Genomic DNA, 13,810 nt, shown 5'->3' on the forward strand with positions numbered 1-13,810 from the left:
TTGTCTCTCCAGCACTGGGCAATGTGGAGAAGGCAGGACCCCATGAGATGACATCATTATTTGGATTTACCTTCGCAGCCCTTAGTCTTCATTTTCCTGCCTGTTCAGAGTGAAGTGAAGCAAGTTTTACGTGTCTGTCAAAACAGGCACTCATTCTATTTTTTTGCTCCTCCTAAAGCCATAAATCCCCTTAGAACCAGTACAGTGCAAAGAGATTTATCCATCCTTGATTACCTTATTTCTGCGGGGCATCCAGCTTGACAGCATTCCCCTGTAGGACGAGCACTTAGAATTTGAGGGTATTTTTTTAAGTGCAATGTCATTTCATGGCACACAAAAAGTAAAAAGGCTGGCTTATCTTACCCAGTCAAAAAGGCAGCTTGTGAAACATAAGGAGAGCGAGCCTTGCAGTGCTAGCGTGCGGTATCTGAGTCAAATCCGAATCGGGGTGGGTGGCAGTCCTTGTCTTAAGCACGTATGGGTGGTGCAGATTTAAAAGCAAAATTAATAATAATAATAATAATAATAATATTTAGTGAGGGAATGTCCACAGAGACACATCAGACTTGGGACTTTGGCTATGCCGTTACCAGCCTCGCCAGCACTTCTGACATCCCCTTCTCCCCTGTAACCTCCCGTGCGCCCCCTTCCTCCTTTCAACCTGCCGGGGGCGGCGCTGCCTTGCCGCAGGCGGGGTTTCTCGCTTTCCTCGGCAGCCTCCGGCGCCGTCCTTGCGCTGGCCCGGCTCTGCGGCAGGGCGGCGGACGGTTCTGCCGCGGGGCTGCAGCACCACCGTGCGGCACCGCTGCCCGCCGCGCTGCCCCCCCCCCCCCCCCCGCCGCCCCCCCGCTGCCCGCGGGCCCCTCAGGGCGGGCAGCACCCAGCCCCTCGGCGAACCGAGAGCGGCTGAAGAAGCTGCTGGAGAAGGCTGCTCGCAGTAATGAATGCTGCGGGGTAGGAGCTCCCCAAAAGCTGCGCTGCAGAGCCGCTTCTTCTGGTTTATGGCTGGCTGGAGCGGAGACTGCTGCTCTCACCCTGCGTGAGAGGGGAGTCTCTGCCGCTGCAGCGAGGCGCTCTGCAGGTTTGTCTCACCCTTTGATAGGGAGAACAGAGGAGGAGTTCTCCTCCTTAGGCTGCTGAGACATGGGACAAGAACTTACCCTCAAGGGAGAGGCATCCAGAAACTGTGTTTACTCTGAGGGGGAAAAAAAAAAGTCAAGACTAACTCATTTCCCCCCCCTCCCCGTTCTCAGTGATCCCTTATAGGTCAGTGATAATTCCCATCAAAAAACTAAGCAATGCAATAACCACATCAAACCCATGGATTTGTGTGTCGGGAGAACTAGGAGATACAGGCGTAATGCAGATTCCTAAAAACCACCTAGAAATGACATTTGAGGTGAGTACATGCTCTTTACATTTTACTTTTCAATTCAAAACATGCTTCCAAATAAACATTAATTTGGTGAGGGTTTATTGTCTTAAGATCACAGCATTTCAGATTCTGTCCAGGTGTTCAAGGTCTCTGTACATTCAAAATCGGGGAAATAATGCTGCCTGCCCCTCCTGTGCTAGACGAAAGTTTCCTGTGAGCACGTACCGCTTTTAACCATAGGCTCCATTGCTGTCCCTGTCCCAGCCCAGGGCTCCTCTTTTCTCACCTAGCCAATCTATTTCCACATCTCATTCCCTTCCACATCCCCTTGCCAGCTATCCCAATTTTCTCTTTCAGAGCTCATTTCTGACTCCTCACTTCCCTTCCTAGTTTCTTTTCCCTTCTTTCAATTTGCCTTCCCACTTACCACCACCAGGGTCCCAAATGTCTTCTCCTCTTTCTTTCTTCTGGACAGTCCCAAATTTCTTCTCCTCCCACTCCAGCTCCTTGTCCGACACTGCTTTCCTTCCAACCAGCCAGTCTAACTCCTGTGTTCTTCGACTTCCCAGCTTCATGTGCTACCCCCGGCAAACCGCAGAGCCACCATCGGGCTCTTTTCTCCGTGTTTGCTGTCGTTTTCTCTTTGCGTTTGACTACCCGGCGTTCCCACCCATCAGTTACAGGTTGGCTTGGTGCCACCCCAAAGCAGCTGGTAGCGAAAATTGCAGGGAAAGCCCTGTCAGGCTCCTATAGCTCCAGGCTATACCATACCCAGTAAGGAGTGATTTCGCAGGAAAATCTGCTGCTGAAATTAAAGTTGCATCCATTGACCATATGCAGACTGATCTTCAACAACAATAGTCAGAAAAAACCTCTTGCCAAATATAGGTAGATTTTGACAGAGAGAGGATATTTTCATGATACAATGGCAGCATTTCATTTAGATATTAGTATTTTGTAGAAAAGATCCACAGGCTTCTAACGAGCAAAACAACATATTTAGACATTTCCAAGGACCATACTAACACTGTTCTGGAATACTCCTTTGGCTGAAGCTTTCCTAAAATATCAGCTTGGGTAGCCATTTCCATTTCCACTATGGAAAATGTCAGCCCAAGCTGCTTGTTTGGTAGTATTCATAGAATCATAGAATAGTTTGGGTTGGAAGGGACCTCTAAAGGTCCTCTAGTCCAACCCCCCTGCCCTGGGCATGGACATCTTCAACTAGATCAGGTTGCTCAGAGCCCCGTCCAACCTGACCTTGAATGTTTCCAGGGATGGGGCATCCACCTCCTCTCTGGGCAACCTGTGCCAGTGTTTCACCACCCTCAGCGTAAAAAATTTCTTCCTTATATCTAGCCTAAATCTACCCCCCTTTAGTTTAAAGCCATTCCCCCTTGTCCTGTCGCAACAGGCCCTGCTAAAAAGTTTGCCGCCATTAGAAGCAATGAAAACCAAGGTTTTGCAATGGAAGTGTTTAGGTGACGTTAATAGATGTTGCTGCCAGCCTCACCTACAATTACATATTGCACTGGAATTCACAGTCCCTTTTTTCCCTTGTTCTGTCTCTTTGCGACGTTAAGAGTCTCATGTTAGTGATTTTTGTCTTGCCCAACAATAAGCAAATCAATCTTTGAAAATAATAAAGGATCTAGGGACTGCTTCATAGTGTAGAGTGAGTCAGCTGAAGGTCAGTATGCTCAAAATGCATTTTTTAAAAGCTGTTTGTACTGAAGATCAATTTCTTCTACAAAAGCACACCTTTTTATCACCTTAGATGAGAAATTTTTAATTAACACTTCTCAGAACTATTCAGAGTGAGCGCTCATGACAAAGAATGTCATCTCTTTACATGCTTTTAATAGTTTTATTTCAAGGTATTTCTTTTCTCTTGTGTTAAAATAATTATTCTGCTTTTCAAAACGTTCTGCATGTTTGGTTGAAAATACTTGCTGTATAAATCAAAGGAAACTGAATAAAAACATACATTTGAGACTGTATGTGTGCATGTGGTGGGGGTGTGTGTTGTCTGTTATTTTTTAAATTAAGTAAAAACTGTTATTCATTTCAGTGCCAGAATTTAGGGAAGCTGACGACCGTTCAGATTGGTCATGACAACTCAGGGCTACTAGCCAAGTGGCTGGTTGATTGTGTCATGGTCAGAAATGAAATAACAGGACACACGTACAAGTAAGCAACAAGTTCTAATTTTCTTTGTCTGAAATTCCTACTTGTTAAATCTAGGGAAAGCAAGAAGGCATTCGTCTTCTCTTCAGTTGATGGAGCACCGTGGGCTGATTTGGGTACCCGATAGGGTTGGGTTGGTCTCCCCTACCCCTGGTTCTCTCATTTCAGAAGCCCTAGTTGAAGTCAAATAATCTGATAAATATTAAATGAGACTTGAATGTAGGGTTTTCTTTGCATCTCTCTGAGACAGGACAGACAGTATGGATACTTTTGAAGTGATTCATATGTTTGTGTCTAATAATTAAATCTCTTGATTTAAAGTAGTGTGGTAAAATTGTGCACAAATGAACTCTTTAAACCCCCAAGAGCTGGAATGATAGTTTAGGGCAAATCTCTGGTTTCTTTTTCTTTTAAAAAATATTCAAATGTCTAAGTACTGTAACAAATGTACAGAAACTCAGATTATGAGAAAATAAAAGGTTTTGATGATTTCCTAATCTTCTATGGAGTACATACCTCTTGTGTTGAAATGATCTCCTAACTCATCGTTGGTTTTACGAAACATCTGGCTAAGCAAACTTTTTTTTTCCCTAAATGTGGACTTGGAAAACTATAATTCAGAGAGGTGAGCTCCAGAGCTCAAGGTTGGTTGCAGCGTTTGGGGGAAAGTAGGAGGAAATGGGGTACAGGGACTGGGGGTATGGACAGGTGCATGGATTTCATCAGGACTGTGGATAGGGTCAGAAAGTACAGCAATAAAATGTGAGGTGAGGTTTGAGTATGAGGAGATGTCACAGCTTCAGCTGGGTGGGAACTCTGTGTGAGGATTTAATTGTTAATCATCACAATATTTTTAAAGGCTGAATATCAGTTGTGGTTGCAAGTGAAAAATAACCTGGCAGAAATCAAGATGTGGCCCATGAACTATGTGTATAACGCTTTCTGTTGTCCTGTGCTTTCATGCAAGCTTTGCATATTTTCCTTTTCCTAAGGATGGAGGTGAATGTAGTTTTCTGGTTTGGTCCTATCAGTTGTGGTGCAGGGGATGCTGCCCGCTGAGTTCTCTTTTGTGAAAAGTTTCTGGCTACAGAGTATTCCCTGCCCATTAGCAGTGTTTATGAGTGCTAGCTGTCCCTCTAACTTTGAGATCAAGCTGGACTACCTGTGTGGCTGACCTGTGCTTGTGCTGGCTGCATGGCAGGTTTCCCTGCGGGCGATGGCTGGGAAAGGGCGTTGACGATGGCAGTTTGGAGCGAATACTCATTGGAGAGCTGGTGTCCTCCACGTCTGACGAAGAGCTGGGAAAGCAGTGCCGTACCCCACCCCAGCAGAAATCTCCTACCACGGCTCGACGACTGAGCATCACTTCCCTCACAGGGAAGAACACCAGTAAGTCCTTTCCTTTCTCCCCAGGGCCCTAGAGAAGGGGGCAGCAACCGCTGAGAAATAAAGCTCATGTGAACAGGAGAGCTCATACTGAAGCAAGGCTTAGTGCAGAGGAACAGCTGCGAGCTGATGAGTTTTTCCTGCCCCGGTTTGTGTGTCTGCAGCTTGCTCTGTGACTGTACATGTTGTCTCTTTCAATGTTCCCATTTGACAGTTGAGAGATGATAATCTCCTTCCTTGGAACATGGAGATATGAGATGAGGGAGGAGGAGGCAGCAGAATTTGCAGTAGCTGATGCTGCTCAGCTTCCCGGCTCACTTTGCAGTCAGCGGGAAGACAGTCCTCTCCGAAGGGTAGTTCAGAGCCTGATGTGGATGCTGTGAACTGCCTTCTGGAGGAGCACATCTCCAGAGGGACCCTGCGGGACATCAACTTCACGTCCCTAAAATTAGCTTTTATGAGTAACTGCACCTGGCTACAATAGGGCATGGGACTGTAAGGGCCACATGAGGCATTCTCCGCTAAAGCACACAGATGAGCACAGTGTAGATCCTGTTCATAAATCTGTCCAGCTCCTGTAAAATTAGAGGACATGACTGTTGAAATGTCAAGCAAGGAAAGATTAGCCTCCAAGAGTAATGCCGCATTTAAAAACCACCACAGGACCACTGCAGCTCTTCACATGTGTGAGTCCATGTTAGCTGGAGGAGTGGGCACCAGAACCACTTGCAGAGCATTTCCTTAGGTCTGAGAACACTAAGGCCCAATAATTCATTTGTCTTGTGAGCTACGTGTGGCTCTGTGTTAGACCTGCCAAAGACTGTGGAGGTCATCATGTACTAAAATGACACTGAATTACTCCATGCTTCCAAAACAGTTGTAGGACAAGCTAATAGCAACATACCTATGTCTGAAAAACTAGAAAGGACTCATAGAAGAACCAGGAAAACAGTTGAAGTCTAGAAAACATCTGCTTAAAATGAAGTTTTAAAAGTTCAGTCTGTTTTAATCAGAAAGTGAATGAGGGACTGGATAATTTTCTGCAGATACCTGCATAGGAAGATGAGATGGTAGCAGGTGGAGGCATAGCACGATTCAGTAAGAGAGGCATACAGCTGAATGGCATACAGATTCAGAGCAGAAACATGGCATACGTTTTAACACAGAAGATAACTTACTCTTGGAACCATTAATAAGGAATATTCACTGCCTGTGGCCCCTCACACTGGTACAATGACTAGACATGTGCCTAAAATAGATACTTGTTTTGGCTCAGTAAAACATTGTGGGTTCAAGTCAGGAATTAATGAGTGCTGGGTTTTCTGGCCTCTGTCACGTAGAACTGAGTCAAATGACTGGGCTACAACCTTTCGGCCCATGTCTTTTCGTGTGAGGGTTGCTGTTCTCTGTGTGATAAGCAAGATGTGATTAACTCAAATAAAATATTTATCAAGCCAGATCCATGGGTTGTGCATTTTTAAGTAGGGCGATTTATTTGACTATTCCAGGGTTGCTCGTCAGTTCCTTGTAATTAAGGCTCAGGTTTACCCAAGACAAATGATTGCCTGAACTCTGTTAAAGATACAGAATAATTCCTGCAGTTCAAGCTATGTCATCGTGAGAATTTGATGAATGTTTTAAAGTTGGTATCTTCAGCTAGTATGCTCTCCATCATTTCACAGAGCCTAATGCGGGACAGATCCAAGAGGGAATCGGGGAAGCCGTGAACAATATTGTGAAACACTTTCACAAGCCAGAGAAAGAGGTACTTCCTACTTTTCATTACTTGCCTTGTATCTATAATGCATGCAAATATTTTTATAAACAGAAATGGAACTGAAGTACCAGTAGAGACTGTTAACCTTTAGATTTGAAGCCTCTGGCATACAAACAAGGCAAGCTGTACTTACAGACTCTTACTTTCCCACAGAGAGGAAGCCTTACCATTCTGTTGTGTGGAGAAAACGGTCTGGTCGCAGCACTGGAGCAGGTCTTCCACCATGGATTCAAATCAGCTCGCATTTTTCATAAGAATGTCTTCATCTGGGATTTTATAGGTAAGCTGGTACGTGATTTGGAGGCAGAAGGAGAAGAAAGATTAGGGCAAAATGACTACTCAGACGCAGACCTCGGATTCTCATCAGCTAGGGTGCCATTTGTTCCTGCCTAGCACCTGCTCCAGGTTGCTTAAAGTCAATGAGAAACAAGATGGAAGATGAGAAATACTAAACTCTATATAAAGGCTGAGTGTGAATCTGTGCAGAAATTTAAGAGCACTTCAAATTCTAGTCGTTTATTCATAGATGAACGTTCAAACAGCTGCTTTTCTACCCAGAAAGAAGGTAGGCTGGAGGTTGGGGTAAAGTAGCAATTGATGTTACGGGGAGAGTTGGGAAAGGGCAGGGAGCGAAAGGTTTAGATTTCTAGTTGTTTATGAGAACTCTCCTAATCACTGCACTGGTCTACTGGTGATGTTTATCTGTAGGCCTATGTTGCGGTAACTTAACACGTACTTAGTCCCTTAAAACATGCTCACAAGTTGAGATACTTAGCCTGAGGGTAAGTGCTTACTCAGAAAAGGTGAAAAATCAAAGCTGATGGTATCACTTACAATGAAACCATTGATAGGTACTCTGGTGTGGCTCCTTGATGTTACCTAACTGGTATTAGATGTATTAGACATCAACCAGCCTGCTGACCACTGCTATGTAGCAAAGGTGGAGATCACCACCTACCTATGGTCTTCAGAGTGAGGAATCCATATATAAACAGTGAAATGGCTCTCAGCAGGTTGGTTTTTTAAGGATTCCATTGTGTAATTCTGTGTCACAACGAAGTACTTCTGCTCACTGGGTTCTGATTTTCTCCCTACCACAGAGAAAGCTGTTGCTTATTTTGAAACCAGTGATCAGATTGGAGACAATGAGGAGGCCCTTTTGCTTCAGAGGTCTTCATGCAAAACCTTCTGTCATTATGTGAATGCCATCAATACAGCTCCAAGGAACATTGGAAAGGACGGCAAATTCCAAATTCTGGTTTGCCTGGGGACGAGGTACCTAACTGCTCTTCGTTATGTGTGTCCTCTTGCATTAGACTAGAAGAATATTTTTACACCGTTGTTATTACCTTCAGTTTTCCATTTTAAGACATCTCGTACCTATTATCCTATTTTAGGCAGCTTTAATACTACATGAAAAATTGGAGCAAAGAAGCAGTAATGATACATGGCTAGTGTCTAAACTGCTAAAAATGTTTTGAGCTCTTTTATAACTGTTAGCTTGACAGTCATAGGTATGAAATCTGTCTTTAAATTGTATTTTTGATGAAGTGCTGGCTTTGGGAATGCAGAGTTCCTTTGCAAGAGCTGGTGTATTTCTAAATCCTCATTGAATCACTTTGCCTATGAAAATGGGATGTCTGTTATAATTTTGACAGACCTATTCTAGATGAATCTTTCTTTCCTAATAGGATGCTTTCTGTTTGCACTTGGGGAGGGGCGAAGGGGGGGGCTTAGTTGTATTTTGGAGGGTGGAAGTTGGTATGTCTAGAAATAAGTACCATTTTCATCTTGTCTGTCTGGATACATGGAAAACCAGTTGGAAAACAGTCTATTGGTTTTTCCTGAGTTTTACTTTCCCTGTTCCTGATCTGAAAACATTGCTGAATTCTTCCAAAGTCAATTGTCCAGTTCTGCTGATATCTTTCCATCTTCATTCCTACAGTATGTTCAGTTACCTGTATTTTACTAATAAAATCAAGGGTTATGGTTACACGGGAAACTTTTATGTGCAAAAAATATGCATTGCCTGCAAAAAGAGACTGCGTGGTTTTGGTTGTGTTCTTGGAGAAGAATTTCCGTTTGAGATCTGTTGTACTTGGTGCTAAAATAATTCCTTTCATCCCCTTTGCAGGGACCACTTGCTCTCTCAGTGGATCCCGTTGCTGGCAGAGTGCCCGCCCATTACAAGGATGTATGAGGAGAACGCTCTCCTACGGGACCGCATGACTGTCAACTCCCTTATCCGAGTCCTACAGACACTGCAAGATTTCAACATCATCCTAGAAGGATCGCTCATTAAAGGAGTGGATGTTTAGCATGGCTTTGCTGAGAACTTCATTATTCCTTTCCCAAGCAAGCAAACAACAACTGGAGATCTGTCAGGACTTGAACGCAATGGTAGTGCACCACTGTAAGGCAAAGCTGCCGGTTGACGCGGGAGTGGGAAGCCCAGTTTGTGCCCAATGGGGACTGTCCTCTAAAGCTGCAGAAAGCTGAGATGCAGTATTGTAGTTTATTTGAAACAGAAATTTAGTATAAAATAGAGTATTTTCATGTGTTAGATGTGTGTAAATATGCTATCTTCTTTAAGAAATTATATTACTCTAAGAAATTTTTCTTAGACTGAATGTTCTTGTTCTGACTATGAGTAGCTTAAACCCAGGGGAAGGACTGGGGGGAGGGAAGGACGGAGGTGGGAACGGATGCCGCTGCTTGCTTGCAAGGAAGAAGCCAATCAATGTGTAAATACAGTGCAAACTCAGCAGGGCTTTTTTCAGGTATTGCAAATTAATACAGCAAATATCCTTATGTAGCCATTGTGATTGTCTCACTCTTGGAAATGTTGTAAGCATATGCTGTTTTACCCTACTGTACATGGTCTCTCTTAGTTTTTTGTTTGTTCAAAGACTCAACCCTTTCCATGCACGGAAGTTGTGAGTCGTCATTTTTTTTCTGTAAGGTCTTTTGTGTCACTTCTGTTGATCTCCAAAAGGGGAGACAAGTGTTGAAATGCTTAAACACTGGAGGGGAGGACTGCTGTCAGCCTCAGAGCCTGAGAGTATGAGAGACCTGTTTAAGCGGCGCTGCTGCAGCCTGAGATGGGGAATGATGGCTTGCTTGACTTGCTTGGTGTGTCCCTTGCCTGTCTAGGTGTTCTGATGATTCCCCCTCACCCTCAGCCAGTTTGTGTTGTGGATGACTTTTTTTTTCCCCATGCTGAAGAATTTGGTTCATACCAAATTCTTGCTGTACTTGAGAAGAATCATTGCTGTAGAGCCACAAACACCAATGTTGCTGTGCTACTGAACTGTATCAGCTGGTTTTGAAATGCTGACAGGTTATGAGTCTTCCTTTATCCCACAGAATGAGTGTTCCTAGGAAGTACAGGATCTTTTACTTTTTTTTTCTTCTAAATTATCCAGCTACAAAAAAAAAAAAAAGGAATTAGGCAAAAGGAGGAAAAAAAAGAATCTCACTTTGGTAGTTTGAGGCTCCTCTCCTACACTCTTTCCAGTTAATGGGTTAGTAATACAGCGTGTATATATAGATACAGCTCTTGAAGAGGAACTGGGAGCAACTGAAATCCTGTACGCTAAAAATTTTGCAAGAGATTACATTAAAATCATCTTGTGGATACCATGCAGCAAATACAGAGTGTATTTTCCGTTCTTGTGGATGGGAGTTGGAAGGATCTGAGGCCGTAGTTAGCTTCATCTGGTTTTAGTTTTTGGAGGTTAGTTTAAATATAGGTGTTTGTTTTCACTTGTTTATTCCCTATGATCTTGGCCATTTCGTCAGTGGATTTCTGTGGATGTCTCACTGTCAGCTGTGGCTTGGGAAAGGCCCCTAACTGGTACTGTAAGTGTATTGCCTTGCACTGTGCTCTCAAGTGGCATTAGGAGGGACTCGGGAATGGGGCAGTAGCAGGTCTCGGTATAGTGTGCACGTGGTGGAGGGAAGGATGAGAGCTAAGGGAAAGGAAAGAGGATGAAAATTAGGGTTTGCTTTCTCACCTGCCTTTTGTGAAGCTTCTCTACTTTCCTGTGGTCCTTCTGCTGTCCAGTTCTTATAACAGCACTCACTTTCGTGTCAAGGTTTCACGTCATGTTCCCAGCCCGAAGAAAACTCTTCATGTGACTTTGTTTCATTAGAAGGGAGAGTTCTATGTTATAGAAGGTTTTTTTTTGTTTCTAAGAAAGAAATAAAATAACACTGTCAGGGAGTCGTTGACTTTAATGAGGGTTCCAGCTTTTAAGAACCGTTCTTTCCTCCTGGGCTTGTACTTCCTTAAACTGACTAAACTCATCCCAAGTACTGTAGGCAGCACTGCCGTGTCACTACTGTGGGTGTGAGTAACTAATATAAAGGTTGTGAATGGTGTCATGAGTTAGTAGCCAGAGCCCACAGCTGTGTGACATCTCTCTCACGTTTCCAGAAATGTGAAATTCAGGGTGTTAGGGTTTTCTGCATGGCCAGGCAAGTCTGCTTAAAGTCAGCAAAAGTTGCATGACTACCCTTCAGCAGCAATTGAAAATGCGTCCCTAGTACTTAAGTCTATCAGTAAATTATACATTTAGCACCAGAAACCATGTGGCAGCATTATTTGGTAATGACTGCTTAGGATGTTTTGATTTCTATTACAGCTCAGGCCTTTTATGTCTAATGACTGCTATACATGATTTTTTCACGCCCAACCCAGTCTAAGTGACTTTAATTTTACTGAAATAATAACCTCTTTAGTCCTTGGATTTCTTCACAGCATCATCTGCATTTGCTAGCTGGATACTTCTCAAAAGCATACTGCTGCATACTTCTCCAAAGACTGTTCATGACTTAAGCAGTCGTAACATTCATCCGACGTGACACGGGTTAAGTGCAAGCAGGATAAAGTAGAAATGTGGGAACCTCTGAAGGTCAAGCATAGATGAATAAACCACACACAGAGAAAAGGGCAATAACTACATAAAGTCTTTCTTAAAATAAGTCAAAACCTGAGAAATTTTAAAATTCAAAACAGGGCCTTCCCCCATTTCAAACTACATTAGGGAATCTTTAGCACTTAACTTTAACACAACCTCACGTCAGCTTTTCAGCAAGTGTTGACTTGTTTGGTTTTGTCAGGTTTCACATCATATTAATAATAATACAATAAAAATTATGTATGTCTAATATTTCCTTCTAGGCAATAAAACACCCTAAGATATTTTGAAAGGGGCACAGCTGAGTGCCTCAGATTCCTAGAAGACTAGTTATTTGACAACCTTGGGAGTACGGTTCTTTGTAGTGAATTTTTATTCTACCATGTATGGTTTTTTTTTTAAGTAGACTGCTTTTGTTTATTGGAAGCTGTGAGGTTTTTTTCTGTAAGGTTTACAGAAATCATTCTACCCACTAGAATGGTGAGAAACCCATCAGGATTCTTCTAAGCTAACACAGTTTTTACTTCAGTGTTAAAGCACCTTCTTTGGTTGAGAAAGGGAATCTCAGAAAAGACCAAAGCTCTCTGGTACCTGCTTTTTAAAAAAAAAATTCCTATCCAGATACCCGTCTGCAGATGTCTGAGTTTGCATAGTGCTGTTATACAACATCCAGCATGGTAATTTGAGGGAGTCAAAGAATCAAATGTCTCACTATGTACAAAGTGTGTATTTATAATTCTCTGAAACGAATGAAATTCTACTATTTAGTGAAAAATCTACTCATGTTTATTCCAAGTTGGTTTGTGTAATTAGATATCATTGTTCAAAAATGTCTTTTTAGAGTAGTTGCACAACGGCATATTTGAGAACATTCCTTCTTTCAATCAAATGAAGGTGCGCATCTTAAGGGGAAATATTATATGTTACACTTGAAATGTACAAATGTGCCCTGTATAGCTTAAAATGATCCTTAAATGTCTCCATTAAATATATTTTGTCTTTACATTATTACTAACTGAATAAGAACTGGATTATTTTCAAGACGACATTAGTAAAAGTATTGTTATATCAAGCACTTTAACAGACATACCACAAACTGACATGGGTTTTTCAGGTTTTGAAGTACATTGAAATACAGCTTTTCATGCTATGTCCTTTACAAATAAAACTGTGAGAATAATGGTTGGTGTCACTTTCTCCTTGCAGAGGAACCGAGCGATTCAAGTCTCATGCTGAAGAGCTGATCTGAACCTGGAGGGCATGTTTCGTAAAGGGAACAAGTCGAACAAAATGATTCAGTTGATAGTGACTCCTGCTACTGGGAACTTGCTGGAGCAAAGAGGGGGACGGGGTGTGAGCGTCCACTATCAAAACCTGCCCTTCTGCCTCCCCTGACACAAAAGTCTGACTGTGCCGAGCCTGACCAGCTCTTCATTTTCAAGGCTGAGGTGGAAAGTGTGGCTGACCGAAGGGAAGAAATGGGATTGCAGTGAAGTTTAGCTCTTACCAGGGTGGCATTTGCTAGGCAGCCTGGGTTGCTCTCCCTTAGTATCTGGAGCACGTGGGGAGAGGGGGGGTGGGATCCTGTTGGCAGCAAAATGGGAAGCGTGGGATTAACTGCAGCCGAGGGTCTCTTTCCTCTCTTGACATGGGTTGCTGTGATATTTGGACTCAGGGTTAAAAAGCTGGAATGAAACTCACGCCCTCCAGTCTGTCAGTTAGCATGTCCCATAAGAAGAGGGGTTGACAGAGAAGAGAGAGATGGGTGCCTGCAACAAAAAAAGTGCAAAAGAATGAGTGAAGTGCCCTGCTTGGTAATTAAAAGCTATTCTAAGTTGGACTGGATTTTCAGAAATTCCCCCCACTCTGCCCCTCCCAGCTCTAGCTCTGCTGGAATTGGCAAAAACATGAGAATTTTTGAAAACTGCATAGTTGAAATGCAGTTCCCTGCATGTGCGTGTGCATGGTGTGTGTCAGGTGGGGCATGTCTGTTCATTCATTTTAACCCTTGGTTTTGAAAAGGCAGAGAACCTCAGGAGAGGACTGAAAGTCTCAGAGCCTGGGACCATATATGTGGGAATCCTGAAATACATCATTTGATGATACTGATTTTTATCAACAGTGTAGCAGCGAAATTATAGGATCCCATAAATGTGAATAAAA

The 13,810-nt window shown here is 43.1% G+C and overlaps 1 protein-coding gene across 3 annotated transcripts in view; it reads left to right on the forward strand.

The window, feature by feature from the left end:
• The window catches only part of DENND5B (DENN domain containing 5B), a 118,752-nt gene extending 105,925 nt beyond the window's left edge, over positions 1-12,827 (forward strand). For all 3 annotated transcript variants that reach the window (XM_076340660.1, XM_076340665.1, XM_076340674.1), the window contains 7 exons: positions 1,254-1,399; positions 3,447-3,565; positions 4,764-4,951; positions 6,631-6,713; positions 6,879-7,005; positions 7,826-8,000; positions 8,860-12,827. In XM_076340660.1, coding sequence (XP_076196775.1) covers positions 1,254-1,399; positions 3,447-3,565; positions 4,764-4,951; positions 6,631-6,713; positions 6,879-7,005; positions 7,826-8,000; positions 8,860-9,043 — 1,022 coding nt within the window. In that variant the 3' untranslated portion in view covers positions 9,044-12,827. The remainder of the gene's footprint in view (positions 1-1,253; positions 1,400-3,446; positions 3,566-4,763; positions 4,952-6,630; positions 6,714-6,878; positions 7,006-7,825; positions 8,001-8,859) is intronic.
• The last annotated feature ends 983 nt before the right edge of the window (positions 12,828-13,810 follow it).

This window comes from Aptenodytes patagonicus, chromosome 1, assembly GCF_965638725.1.
Source record: "Aptenodytes patagonicus chromosome 1, bAptPat1.pri.cur, whole genome shotgun sequence".
Classification (NCBI taxonomy): Eukaryota; Metazoa; Chordata; class Aves; order Sphenisciformes; family Spheniscidae; genus Aptenodytes; species Aptenodytes patagonicus.